We start from the raw sequence: 14,873 nt of genomic DNA on the forward strand, positions 1-14,873 counted from the left end.
GACCAGTTCAGTTACTGGCTTTGAAGGTGGAGGAAGGGGCCTCTCTCTGCGCTGAGTAACTCCTAGAAGTTGGGCACAGTAGATAACACCACCAGAAAATAACCACAAGGAACTGAATCCTGCCAACAATCCACAGTAAGAAACATTCTGTCTTTGATCTCCCAAAGGAATGCAGTCTGACGTGAAAGCCACATCAAAGTTGTGACAGGAAGACATTTAAAGAGACTAAACATGGATTTTTATTAAACCACTACATTTGTGGCAATTTGTTGAAGTAGCTATGGAAAAAAATAAATTGGCAAAAATGTCCTATCTTTATTTTTTTAATATTATTCTTTTTTTTTTTTTTTTTTTTTTCTGGAGCTGGGGACCCGAACCCAGGGCCTTGTGCATGCTAGGCAAGCGCTCTACCACTGAGCTAAATCCCCAACCCCTCTATCTTTATTTTTATTTGAATCGGTTTATTCATTGCTGGGTGTTCCTCCTGCTGGATCTGCATGCACTTCTTGTCATTACTGAGGCTCTTTTTTTCCACATGGTTTCCTCTTCTTCTCATAACAATGCTACTATAGAAACTGGAGGGGGAAAATGTGAAGGTCTGGTTATCTACATAAAGTAACATCTAACTGCATTTTCCTGCTACTAGTACATTGTTTCCTTTTTAAAAGATATTTTGCTCCCTGTCTCCGTTATTGTTCTAAGGCTATGAAGTGACACTATGACTAGTGCTGACATTTGCTCTGTTGCTACCTACTGCAATGCTAAATACTGGCCCCCAAGGTCTGGTTGTCTCCAGGGACAGAGAGTTCCTCACATATACCAAGTGATACTATATAACTTTGCTCCTTAATTTAAAACTATTGGTTGAATAAAGATACCTACAGCCTATAGCTGGGCAGAAGAGAAGTAGAATGAGTTTCGGTTCCTGAGCTTGGGATCTGAGGCAGGACCATGTAAGAAGAGAGAGAAAAACACCATGGGGTAGATGAATCATGAAAATATGGCCACAGGGCCTGGAGTAAAAGCAGCCCAGATAGAACACAGCAAGTTATAACTCAGTTATTGGTAGGGAAATAGAGACTAATAGCTTAGGGGCTAGATATCCACCCAGCTGTAGCACTTTAAAGGCTGTCATAATTATGGGAACTTAATGATCCATGGTTGGACAGAAACCCCCAATTAATATTAACTATTTATCACAACAGACTAAGGCAATCCACCCACCAAGACCTCTTAAACAGGAAAGCATTTAACTGCAGGCTGGCTTACAGTTTCAGAGGTCCAGTCCATTGTCATCATGGCACAAGAGCAGTAGCTGAGAGCTACATCCCAATTTGCAGGCCTCAAGAAGAGAGAGAACTGGGCCTGGCATGGGCTTTTAAAACCTCAAAACAACCATCAGTGACATACTTCCAGCTAGGTCACATCTACTCTAACAAGGCCACACCTCCTAATTCTTCTCAAATAGTGCCACTCCCTGATAACTAAGCTTTTAAATCCATGAGCCTTTGGGGGCCATTCTTATTCAAGCCACAACTTCCCTTCCTTCTGTTCTATTGCTTGTCTTGTCTCACCTTTGTGTGCTCCAAGGTAACTGCCCATATGGGTTTCCTCAGGCTGCTCCAGGTCAGAGCTTGAAAACATGGGGTGGTTTGAACAGGCTTGGCCCCCATAAACTTCTGTGTTTAAAGGCTTGGCCCACAGGAACTGGCACTCTTAGGAGGTGAGGCCTTGTTGGAGTAGGTGTGGCCTTGTTGAGGAAGCATGTCACTGTGGGGGTGGCTTTGAGGTTTTCTATGCCCAGGCTCCACCCAGTGTGGAGTGAGTGCCTCCTCCTGGCTGCATGTGGAAGTCTTTCTGGCTGCTTTCAGACTAAGATATACAATTCTCAGCTCCTCCAGCACTGTCTGCCTGCATGCTGCCCTCCTTTCCACCATGATGATAATGGACTGAACCTCTGAAACTGTAAGCCAGGCCCAATTAAATGTTTTCCTTTCTAAGAGTTGCCTTGGATACAGAAAATGTGGTACATCTACACAATGGAATATTACTCAGTTATCAAAAACAATGACTTTATGAAATTCGTAGGCAAATAGTTGGAACTGGAAAATATCATCCTGAGTGAGGTAACCCAATCACAGAAAGACATACATGGTATGCACTCATTGATAAGTGGCTATTAGCCCAAATGCTTGAATTACCCTAGATGCCTAGAACAAATGAAACTCAAGACGGATGATCAAAATGTGAATGCTTCGCTCCTTCTTTAAAAGGGGAACAAGAATACCCTTGGCAGGGAATAGAGAGGCAAAGATTAAAACAGACACAGAAGGAACACCCATTCAGAGCCTGCCCCACATGTGGCCCATGCAAATACAGCCATCCAATTAGACAAGATGGATGAAGCAAAGAAGTACAGGCAGACAGGAGCTGGATGTAGATCGCTCCTGAGAGACACAGCCAGAATACAGCAAATACAGAGGCGAATGACAGCAGCAAACCACTGAACTGAGAACGGGACCCCCGTTGAAGGAATCAGAGAAGGAACTCGAAGAGCTTGAAGGAGCTCGAGACCCCACATGAACAACAATGCCAAGCAACCAGAGCTTCCAGGGACTAAGCCACTACCTAAAGACTATACATGGACTGACCCTGGACTCTGACCTCATAGGTAGCAATGAATATCCTAGTAAGATCACCAGTGGAAGGGGAAGCCCTTGGTCCTGCTAAGACTGACCCCCAGTGAACATGATTGTTGGGGGGAGGGTGGCAATGGGGGGAGGATGGGGAGGGGAACACCCATAAAAAAAAAAAAAGTTGCCTCGGTCTTGGTGTCTCTTCACAGAAATAAAACCCTAAGATAGGATGCACTTCCTACTTTCTGGAGGGAAATAGGTGTCTGTCTACTTTTGATTACTTGCTTCCTAAACCAAAAAGATTTATTAGTTCGCTTGTTTTGTTTCAAAGTATTGCTTAGCCCATGCAAAGGACCTGTGCTATTACGGTGTCAACCCCTGAGAGGTTTATGTATTTGCTTATTAACAATTTAATTTTTTATTCTGTTCAACCTCTAGATAAGTGGACTTACAGAGATTTCTCTTTCAACAGTAGAGATGAAGCAGGACTCGTTTGTGCTGATGGAAATAATTTATTCAAGAAACATAGAAACCTGAATGGGGCAGAGGTGGCGACTCAGACGAATGGCTGGATTCTGCATCCTTTGAAGGTCAGAACCAGTGATTGGGTGTGGATCTATCTATTGAGAAATCAATTGTTAGCACACATCTATTGTCCTAGCAGTTCTGACAGTGCAGAAAAACTGTATCCAACCTACTTGTGCCTTTCCTGTCTTGAAATGAGAAAGCAGGAACATCCTTTGGTTTAAACAGTTATTAGGAAAGTTAATTTTGCAGTTAAAAATAGTTGGTCTTCTAATCTATATCAGGATTTCTTTATTTTCTGATTTGCCCTCTTTCCTAGTTTCTGAGTTTTATTCATTTCCTAATTCTAACAGATATACATGCCACTTTGTTTCCTACTCTACCTCTGTCCCAGACAGTTCAGCCTTTTCCCCTTCTTTTAAAGCTAATCCTCAATAAAAGGATATTGTTTTTAGGAAAAAAAAGAATTAAGGGTAGCTTAAAATACACTTCTGTACACTACTCATCAATTTGACTTTAAGGTGATTGGAAAATCTAACGCTAAAATAAACTATAAGAAATACAGTATTGGGCTGGAGAGATGGCTCAGAGGTTAAGAGCACTGTCTGCTCTTCCACAGGTCCTGAGTTCAATTCCCAGCAATCTCATAGTGGTACACAACCATCTGTAATGGGATCTGATGCCCTCTTCTGGTGTGTCTGAAGACAGCTACAGTGTACTTATATAAATAAAATAAATCTTAAAAAAAAAAAAAAGAAATACAGTATTTGTTTTTAGTGCTCCTGGTTAAATCTAGTCTATTTAGTAGAGCTTCAATGCAGGCGTTAATGCAAAACAACTCGGAGGACTGATGAAAGCCTAGTTTCCTTGTTTAAATGTATATTGGTAGAATTAACATTAATAAGCATTAACAAATACATTTCCTGTAATTAACATTTCTACTTCTCTAACTTTTAAGAGCTGTGTTTCTTGTGTTACCCAGATGTTGTGAGAACTTGGGTAAGTAGTGCTTGTTTGCAGTGTTTTTTCCTCAACCATACAATGTATATAGTAGCCAGTTCTTATTGCTTGGTTCCAGGACGCTTGGGGGGTTAAACACACAATTTAACAATTATTTGGCGTGAAATGGAAGATGGTAGGCCCGATGGCTAGCGGGGCACAAGAGCTCACATTGTCACTGGACCAGTTTTCAGTGGCTGCAAAAAAAACCCAAAAAACAAACAAACCGCTCCTTTGCAGCCTTTGGCCATTAATGTCGCGAATTGACACAGAGCTGAGCCTGCACGTGCCTAGAACCCGGCGATGCTGCCTAGAGTTTCCCGTTATCTTTTAAACACAAACCATTGCGAACTAGCTTCCGGAGGCGACTCCTTTCACCTGGGTTTAATCTCACCCGCGCAGCCACTACGCTCACAATCTCCTTCCGGCCTGTAGAAGCACAACACACCAATGGGCTCCTTGTCTTTCTGCAACGGGGCGGGACCTCACGTCACCTCTGAGGCCTGCCCCTTACGTGACGTGCGTACGCAGACCCCTTTCCTCAGCGCGTGGCGCCCTCTGGCGGCGGCGCTCCCTCAATGCGGCGGCCTGACTCTTAACACCACCCATGGAGCCGCAGGAAGAGGCGCGAACGCTCGGGGAGTCTGCGCCTCGGCTTTCTGGCGCCTGGGGATTCCCGACGCCGGGTGAAGAGGAGCGGTCCGAGGGCGGCGCGCGGCTGGCGGCGCCTCCCGCGGGCGCATTGGGGGACAGCACGAGTGCAGACGGGCTGTGGGGGCTGCCCGTGGAGCACGCGGAGCGCAGGCCCGAGTGCAGCCGCTGCAGGTGAGCGCGGAGCCGGGGCGGGGCCTGCGCCTGCGGGTCCCGGGAGCGGCGGCGCCCCCTGCCGGCCAGGCGGACTCCGAATGTATCTGCCAAAGCAAGAACTTTTCAGGCAGGGCCATGATTATTTAACCCCGACTTTCTGCGAGATTTACTTTTTAATTTAATTAATTAATTAATTAATTTATTTTGAGACACGGTTTTTCTGTGTAACAGAGCCCAGGTTGTCCTGGAACAACTTGTTTGTGGATCAAAGGTGTGTGCCACCAAGCCCAGCAAGACTTAGTTCTTTTTCCAAGAAACTTCAGTCTTTCATAAAAGGAATTCTGGAGGCATAATGGCATTAATACTTAACGATGCTTAGGTGGGCTTGTCATCATTATATCGCTTGTTGGAGAGATGGGTTGGCGGAGAGGAATAGAGCAGCCTGTGTTGAGAATTTTGAATTTACTTGGCGGTATTTACTGAAAACCCAGTTTATTAGCCGAGTACTTTGGAAGTGAAGGCAGAAAGATCAGAAGTTCAAGGTCATTCTCAGATACCTAGGAAGTTAGAGGTTAGCCTGGTTGTATGAGACCCTGTTTCAAAAAAGATTTTGTTAAGCTGAAGTTCTTGTGTGTCTACTAGCTTGCTGCCTGTTCTAGGTGTTAGAAATGCAGCGAAGAATAAATGAAGCGTGGCCTCACGCCCGCTGGACACTTAGAGGCTTTTGCAGAGGCTTTTGGGTGGACAATAACAATCAGGGCTGGCTGTTCACAGCATACCTGCTTATTCCTTTGGGGGCCACGTCAGTGCATTGGTGCGCTCAGCTGCACGTTTAATCTCAGCACTTAAGAAACATCTCGTAGGTCCCTGGTTACTGTTGCCCCTTTTCTTAGTTATTAAATATCGGTCAGCTTTCTCTTCTCTTGGTACCTGAGGTATTCAGCTTAGAAGGAGAAAATTTATTTGGGTTCAGGGATTCAGAGCTTGCAGCTTCGTTATATTGGGTCTGCAGTGCTGCAAAGGTCACTGTGCACAGAATCGATGAGGACTACAGAAAGGGACCAAATGCCCAGTGTCCCACCTGATGACCTAACTTCCTCTGCCGAGCCCACCTCTTCCAGTACTGCCACAAGACTTTGACCGGCCCTTGGTGTGTGTGTGTGTGTGTGTGTGTGTGTGTGTGTGTGTGTGTGTACCCATTTCAGATCCCAACTAAGGCCTCAGCTTCCCTGCCTCATAGTCATTCTGCAGTTAGCTGCCTGTTCGAATAATTGCCCTGAAATGGCTTTTGCTTCAGCTGCCAATAACCTTCATGAGATAAAACGCAGTGGACCTTTGCCAGATTAGTTAGTAGGTCAGTTCAGATCTGTAAACACTGTCACACGTGCTTTCTTTAGTTCTTCGTAGATTTAGATCACTTCATTGGTCCAGTTTCCCTTGCCTCTCCTCAAACTCTAAATGCTGGGGTTCTCTGTTGGGAGCATGGAGGTCCTTCAACTAACTACTAATGCTAAGACACAGGATTGTCTTTTCGATGAAAAAGATCTAAACCTGGTCTTCCAGAAGGCTGGGAGCTGGATTTTCGGTTGGGCCAGGACTAGAGGTGGATAGTAATCTAAGTGACCCTTTGTCCAGAGGCTTTCCAAGCTCCCACAACCAGGACCAGAGGTGGCTAATAGCCCAGGTGACCTCCAGGCTGTCTCTGCCATACCCTTGCTTAGGTCTGTAAGCTCCTATAGGTATCTCTAGAACCCATCTTCTTGGAAGAAATGGCTTGTGCCCTGACTTAAGTCTTGATGTAATTTTGCTTTCTTGTGCATTGGAGATTGTATTACACCAGGACACTTTCCCCAAATGATACCGTGTTTATGTTGTTGGGAGTCAACCACCTGGCACCAGAGCCTCCAGAGTCTTGATCCAGGTTGACAGAATCATTCTGAATTGAGTTTCTTGTCACTTCTTTCCATTTGGCTTTCCTGCCTGCCTGACACCTGCAGAGGACACCACCACCCCACTTCTCCAGAGAACTGATTCTAAGTTCTCTTTTGAATGGTATACACTTTCCAGTGATGATTTTACCTGGTTTCCTGATAGATTATCATCTCTAATCCAGTTTCTCTACCCTGGGCCTTCTCCTGAGCACCTGACCTATGCATTTGCTTATTGCTTATTGACTGCTCTGTTAATCACTTATAATACAGTGATATAACTGCATTTTAAAAATAGATACAGGTAATACCACAGCAAGCAAGTAGACTACATACTGGGGGTTCTTTGGATGGTGATTGGGATGTTGGCCAGGAATTCTGTCAGGAAAATGCTCTTGGGTGATATGATGAGGTGGGATGCCTTTTCTACTTCAGCACTTGGGATACCTTATCTTTCATGGTTTGGCCTTCTGCCAGAGGTTGGATTGTCAGAAGTCAGAATGGATCTCCATCATAGGCTACCTTAGATGTATATCATTATGTGGCATATAGTTTCCCAGCTTACAGTAATGGGAAAGAGCATGCATTCAGTAGGAACTGGCCTTCAGATTTCTTTTTTTTTTTTTTTTTCTTTTTTTTTTTTTTCGAGCTGGGGACCCAACCCAGGGCCCTTGCTTTCCTAGGCAAGCGCTCTACCACTGAGCTAAATCCCCAACCCAGGCCTTCAGATTTCTATTTTGTCTTCTTTTGGTTTGGCAGTGTGTGGCTCAGTGCTCTCCTGAGAGCTGGGCAGCACCCTGAGCTGCATCAGTTAGTCCTGCTGTTACTACTGGTACTCAGTGCACCATGTTGCTGAATTATGTCACCTACGTTACTTGTCTCAAATGCATTTCAACTTAATAATCTTTTCAGTTCTGAACCTTCCCCTTTCTTATTTTCAACAAGGTATCAGGTAGCCCAGCATGTTTCCAGCATTCTGTGTAGCCTGGAGTGTCTTTGAACCTCTGCTCCTCTGCCTCACTTCCTGGTTGTTGGAATTATAACATGGACCAGCACACCCCACTTATGGGATGCTGGGGCTTTACCAAGGGCTTTAGGAACGCACCATCTGAGGTCCATTTCCAGTCCTCTTTGTAAATATAAAGATCAAATACATTAGCGATGATGTTTAGGGTAAAAATTTAGATATTCTGCAAATTAAATTTTTTGTACTTGTAAAAAATATTTCCAAGGAAAAATTAATTTGTTCTTTCCTCTTTGCATGGAGATTATGTTTACTCTTGAAAGTGGCTTGTTCATAATATATGTGCAGGGGGTATAGCTCAGTGGTAGAGCATTAGACTGCATAATATATGTGCAAAGCTGATTTATAAAATGTTATGTAAGCTAATCATATGTTCATAATTGAGCAAAGATGATTTATGCCAAGAAACATTTTCTTTCTTAATCTTAATTAAATCTTTAAAGAGGAGTGATCAGTTAAAAATAAAATATACTAGAGCTTACTAAATGTTTGATTTACTTCCCCTAAGAAAATAAGAACTGCACTATTACCCTCAGATGTTTTCTTCAAAGAACATCAAACCACATTAATTCCTTATGTTAATTTGCCCCAAATTAATAATTTATCATATTAGTCAGGCTTATAGAGTTAAGGACTATGTAGTCAAGTAATTTTCTAGTTTAAAACTTGGTATTATTTAAAACATTCATAAATTACAAAGTAATTGAGAAAAAGTGTGTGTGTGTGTGTGTGTGTGTGTGTGTGTGTGTGTGTGTGTGTGTGTGTGTCTGTGTGTGTACACCTATGCATACCTGCCAGGCAGGAATATGGAGGAGAAGAGGACTTTGTTTTTACTTTGTTTCTCTCTTTCCATCTTTAAGTGTGTTCCTGGGCTCAAACTCAGGTTTGTGGGCTTTTACAGGAAGAGTGTTTATCTGCTGAGCCCCAAAGTCCTTTTTATATATGTTTATCTAACAAGATAACTTTGTGATTTGAATAGTTTTTCCTTTCTTGGTTTTACATCTCTCTCCTCTCTCTCCTCTCTCTCTCTCTCTCTCTCTCTCTCTCTCTCTCTCTCTCTCTCTCTCTCTCGTGTATGATGTGTGCATGCACCTGTGTGGAGAATGGAGGAAACCTGGGTGTTGGTCTTGACTTGTGGTCTGTTTTCTTTTTTTGTTTTGTTGCTGTGTATGCTGGGCTAAGGAGCCCTGAAACTATAGACTCAGCTATGGTGCCTGATTTTATCTGGACTCAGGGGATTTGAACTAAGGTCTTCCTCTTTGTGTGGGAAATGCTTTACCCATTGGATCTGTCTCCCCTGCCTCTGTGTTTTTGTCTTTTATAATCTGTCAGTGGCTGGAGCTTAGTGACTGGGATAGCTGCTCTGACTTTAATGTTTCTATTGCTGCTGCACATAATGATAACTGTGTACAAACCAGCATATGGGCCTTTGCTTTCTCCTGCATGTGGTACATATTTGTAGTGAAGGGGTTCTTTGCCCTTTCTGATCCATAGATTGTTTTCTATTCCTGTGGTCATTTTTAATTATTTTGAGATGAACCTATTTATTTATTTAAGTTTTCTTGTCAAGTTCTGGGATGACAGGCATTTTCTATCGTGCCCACCTCATTATTGTCCATTTTAAGATCAAGCTCATATCTGCTGAATCTTTTTCCTCTGTATGATCAAATTCTCGTTTCTCTTGGTGGCTCTTCTCTCTTCAATTAGGGAAGTAGATTTGAAGGTAGTACTGATAGGTATTTACTTTTTTCCTTTGCTGAGGGCTTTTTCTTTTCATCTAAAAACATTTTTCTTCTGTTGGAAGCCTAGTAAAGAGATGGTAAAGACAGAAGAGTGAAATGAAATGAGAAGAAGTTTCAGGACTATGCAAGGAAAATCTCCAGAAACAAATACATCAGTACAGTTTTAAAGAATGAAAAAGGATTCCTCCTCTTGGAGTGCATTAGACCAAGAGTGAGCCCAAATTTGAAGTCTGCTCTCCCTCTGAGTCTTCCATCTGCCCTGTTTGTGATCAGTGGACTATCTGTCTTCTGTTATCTGTGTCTTAAGTCTGTCCCTAACGAAGGGCTTCTCTCAATATTTATTGAATAGCACAGAAAACATGGAATGGGAAAGAAAAAAGGAATTCCTTTTTTACAGGAATTTATAGTGGAACCTTACAAGGAAAGGAGTTATTTTACTGACCCTGAATGACCCAAATAGTACTTAAAACCACAAACAGATGTTATTAAACTATATCCAGATGTTCCTTCCAGCATTTAGGATAGATATTTGTTTTCTTTAAAATGAATTTCAACCTGTTGACTGCTTTCAGCAAATTATTGCCACCTCTGTCTCTATCTCTTCCCTCCCACTTCTCTCCCCATTTCCTCCCACATGAGGAACACACACGCACACACACACACACACACACACACACACACACATGCACACACACACACGCACAGAGTTTTGGGTCAGGGGCATGAAGAGTATGTAGTTCTTTAGCTGATGTTGTAAAAGCTGATTGCATGTATAGTCCAAGGCAGAGTTGTATTGGGTTATATTGTTTTCTTAGAGGCAAGCTAACCAGAGTGAATATATAGTAGGGAAACAGATTAAGTATATAGTTTTAAATGGTCTCAGGGCATACAATCAACTTGGTTGCAAGGTCTAGCAAAAGTTTAGTTGTGGAAGCAAAAGACATTGTCAGAAAAAGCCATTTCCACAAACAAACAAAAAATAGGTACTCAATAAGCCATATTCTTGCAAAAAGGATTAGCAGAACCAACTTAATAGAAACATACCAGTTTGTTTGTTTATATGGGTAAGTACCTTGCCAGACTTACCTTTGTTTTTGAGTTGTGGCAACATATTAAGAATATGTTCATCATTTTTTTAAAGATCCAATTGATAAGATATAATTGGCCACTTAAACATACAAAGCCTGGTACTATCCATCTCTTAAGAACATTGATAACGACCTGTAAATACACAGAGCAGATCTTCACGTCAGCCTCCATTGTTCTGCCATGATTTCTCTGCCTCTCCTCTCTGTTCCAGTCTCCTCCTCTTCCTTCAAACTTCTCTCCCACCCATCCTTCCTTCTCCTCCAATGACAGGCTTCCTTCTATCCTGTACCTGCCCCTTACCTGTTTTTTTACAAATTCAATGGGGAGACTTTTCTGGTGAAGTCACCTGATTCCTGAGTACTTTACTAGGCAGCTGTCCTTGGGGCAGTGGAATTAGCATCAAAATACAGATAACTCCAGGGCAAACCACAACATTTCTCCCTTTTTGTCCAATTAAATAGCCTTTTCACTTATATATAAATTGAGTGCAATTATTACCATTCTACAATTTATAAAGCATATGGTATACTCAACACCCAGTCCACCACTATATCCGTTAAGCAGAACATTCAGTTTTCTATTCCAGCTTAAGAAAGACTTAAAATTGCGAGGTTGGGGATTTAGCTCAGTGGTAGAGCGCTTGCCTAGCAAGCACAAGGCCCTGGGTTCGGTCCCCAGCTCCGGAATAATAATAATAATAATAAAAAAAAAAGAAAAAAAAAGAAAGACTTAAAATCTATCTTGGCTAGCTTGAATACTATCTGGTAACTATCCAATAAAATATGTATATTCAGAGTTAAACATCCTGATAGGCTATGAGACTACAATCAGTCTTCAATCCCGTCAGAAATCTGAGAGTGACCAAATATCTACACACATAGGAAGCCTAACATGGCTTCTAGAACTGAGAGGTTGTAGAGACAAATTTCCACTAGCACAGTCCCCTGTTAGCAACATGTGAGTGCAAGTCTTCAGCCTTCTGGCCCAAATCAACTGACAGACTCTTGAAATGCAGATTTTGAAGGGCTGATCACCCTGTCTTGGCAGGGTTTATGAGTCAACTATTCTGCATAATTTGTCCTTTTCTGGACAGTATTAGTCTGCAGATAAAACAGGCAGTTTTGTCCAGTGGCTGCCTAGCCACAAAGTATTGCCTCACCTGGAGGTAGAGATGTGCAGATTATTCGTTAAATCCGCCAAAGGGGAACTGTTAGGAGCAGATATGTCTCAACAAAAGATAAATAACTTTAAATCTCAAATTTTGTGGATTCTGACGTTTTTGAAAACTATCTATAAAAGACAATCTGGACTGTTATCTTGAAAGTACTCTCACAAAGTCAGAGCCATGAATTTGCTATTTGGCCCTTAACTCACATGTGTAATCAACTCAGAAGTTTGTAATGACATCAATAGAAGGACTGGCTCTAAACCTTGTACTTTTAAACTTTTAACAAATAAATTCTATATCAAAGAAAAGATATGATTTTAGCTTAGTTAACAAATGAGATTACGGGGTTGGGGATTTAGCTCAGTGGTTAGAGCGCTTGCCTAGGAAGTGCAAGGCCTTGGGTTCGGTCCCCAGCTCCGAAAAAAAAAAAAAAAAGAAAACCAAAAAAAAAAAAAAAAAAACAAATGAGATTACGACTGTATAGCTCAATCTAGCTAATTCCTCCCTGTTAAATTACAACTGTTTTTTAAATTCCTCATAAAAACAACTTTAGAATAACCACTTTCAGCCCCCCAAAGTCCAGGGAATTGGGGCGATGACTCCTCTATAACTTCTTCAAGCTGTACATGGGCATTGAGATATCCTTGGGGGTAAGGGGGTAGGAAGAATGAAGCAAATGCTGTAGCCGATGTGTCCTGACTGGACCCAGCTGAAAGTCCTTAAGACCAGGAATCCAAGTAGGCACACTCTGTAAAATACAACTCTCAGGACAAAAGTTTAGAATCGAGATATCTTTTTTTTTTTTTGGGTTCTTTTTTTCAGAGCTGGGGACCGAACCCAGGGCCTTGCGCTTCCTAGGCAAGTGCTCTACCACTGAGCTGAATCCCCAACCCCTCGAGATATCTTTTTGTTTGATTCTCTGAATAAATTTTTCAGGCGGTCTACCTTTATCAAATCTGATCAGTATGACTCTGTGAGGTTTCCAGAGTCTAATCACACTTTTTAAAAACACAAAGATAAAATCTTTCTCCCAAAATACTGTGTTTCTTAGTCTGAAACCAGAAAAGCTTGTATCTTGCACTCTCTCCCAGAGTAATTGATAATAAAACTCAAAGTCACACCCATCATGAAGACTAAACAATTTTTTAAAAAGGAAGTAAGCTAAACAATGAGCCTGATAGGCTTTTGTACTCTGTGATATCAGGAAATTCACCCAAAATTCCTGTGGAGCCCACGTTAAGAGAATCCGAGCTTCCTGTTGTGGTAAATATCAAAAATAACCACAAACCCTCACTAGCCAGCATCAATGAGCCATATGGCCTTTAGCAGGGTAATTCATAAAACAAACCAAATACTTTCTATCAATTCCAAGATCAATAAGCAACATATCAAACTAGGACTTTAGCCCAAAATATCTCAATCTGTCAAGCTCTCTACCTGGAGCCACAGATTTTTATTTAACCTTAATTACTTCTATAATATATGTCTGCATTCACTCTCCCTGGTGTTACAGATATTTATCACAACTCTCTACTTGGAGTTAGTGACCAATTTTTCCCTATCTAAGTTCCGAACCATAGATGAAAATCGTCACGTGATTTGGGTAATCTCTTTACTCTCCTTAAAACAAACTTAAACACCTTCTATCAATTCTAAAACCATTAAGCAACTTAAAACTCAGAGCTTTAGCCCGAAATATATCCCATCTGTTAAGCTCTTTACCTGGAGCCACAGATTTTTCCTTAACCTTAATAGCTCCTATAATATATGTCTGCATTCACTCTGCCTGATGTTACAGACACTCATCACAACTCTCTACTTGGAGTTAGTGACTAATTTTTCCCTATCTAAGTTCTGAACCATGGATGAAAATCCCCACCTGATTCAGGTAATCTCTTCACTCTCTTCTTTCTAAAAACAAACTCAATCACCTTTTAATAATATCTGTAATTAAAAAGTAGCTTGTCTAGCTAGGATTTCAACTCAAAATTCCTGTGGAGCCCACGTTAAAAAGAATATGAGTATCCTGAAAGACTTTCTAAACAACTTTCTTTAAAAAGCAGCTTTTAATCTCTAACTCTCTGAGCTGCCATTACTTATCACACAGCCTGGGACCTACAGCCGGCCAGCCCAGGAGGCTTCCCTGTTTCTTTGTTTCAATTTCCCCTTGCTTGAGGGATCACATGACTTAACATGGTGCCGGCCTCCTCTTAGAAAATAAAACTTTCTCTCAACCCTTAGGAATACTAGTGGATTCTTGCCCATCACATTGGTTCGCCATCTGCTGTTGTAAAATATAAAAAATAGTATATGATTGTCTTTTACCTCGATAGGTCTGGCACCATGGTGCACCAAGATGTCTGCTAGATATCTTGGTGGAAACACATCCCAACTCCGCCTCGGCGGCCCAGTGTCTCCAGCCGCTGCACTTTCCTACACTCAAACCCTCACATAAAAGAACACACACACAATAATCTTAGATCCAATTGATAGGATATATTTGCCCACTTAAACATATAAAGCCCAGTACCATCCATCCCTTAAGAACATTGATAACGACCTGTAAATGCACAGAGCGAGATCTTTATGTCAGCCTCCATTGTCCTGCCACTGCTTCTCTCGTGTTCATCATTTTAACTGTGTAATAAGTTTGGATTCTTTAGTGGTTTGAATGAGAGTAGTCTCATAGTTTTACATATTTGAATGTGTGATTCCTAGTTGGTGGACTAGGAGGCATGGCCTTGTTGGAGAAGGTATAGCGCTGAGACTGGGCTTTGAGGTTTCAAAAGCCCACACCAGTCCCAGTGTCATTGTCTCTCTGCCTGATGTTTGTGGATCAGATGTGAACCCTCAGCTGCTGCTCCAGAGTCATACCTGTCTAGTGCTTGCCCCGCCCCATGATGGGCATGGTCCCTAACCCCCTGGAACTGTAAGCAAGCCTCAATTAAACACTTC

The 14,873-nt window shown here is 42.0% G+C and overlaps 1 protein-coding gene across 1 annotated transcript in view; it reads left to right on the forward strand.

Moving 5' to 3' along the window:
• Positions 1-4,537: 4,537 nt before the first annotated feature.
• Dtwd2 (DTW domain containing 2) overlaps positions 4,538-14,873 on the forward strand; it is a 62,764-nt gene continuing 52,428 nt past the window's right edge. The window contains exon 1 of the mRNA XM_032885904.1: positions 4,538-4,985. Within this exon, the coding sequence (XP_032741795.1) occupies positions 4,768-4,985 (218 nt within the window). The 5' untranslated portion in view covers positions 4,538-4,767. The remainder of the gene's footprint in view (positions 4,986-14,873) is intronic.

Source organism: Rattus rattus, chromosome 15, assembly GCF_011064425.1.
Source record: "Rattus rattus isolate New Zealand chromosome 15, Rrattus_CSIRO_v1, whole genome shotgun sequence".
Classification (NCBI taxonomy): Eukaryota; Metazoa; Chordata; class Mammalia; order Rodentia; family Muridae; genus Rattus; species Rattus rattus.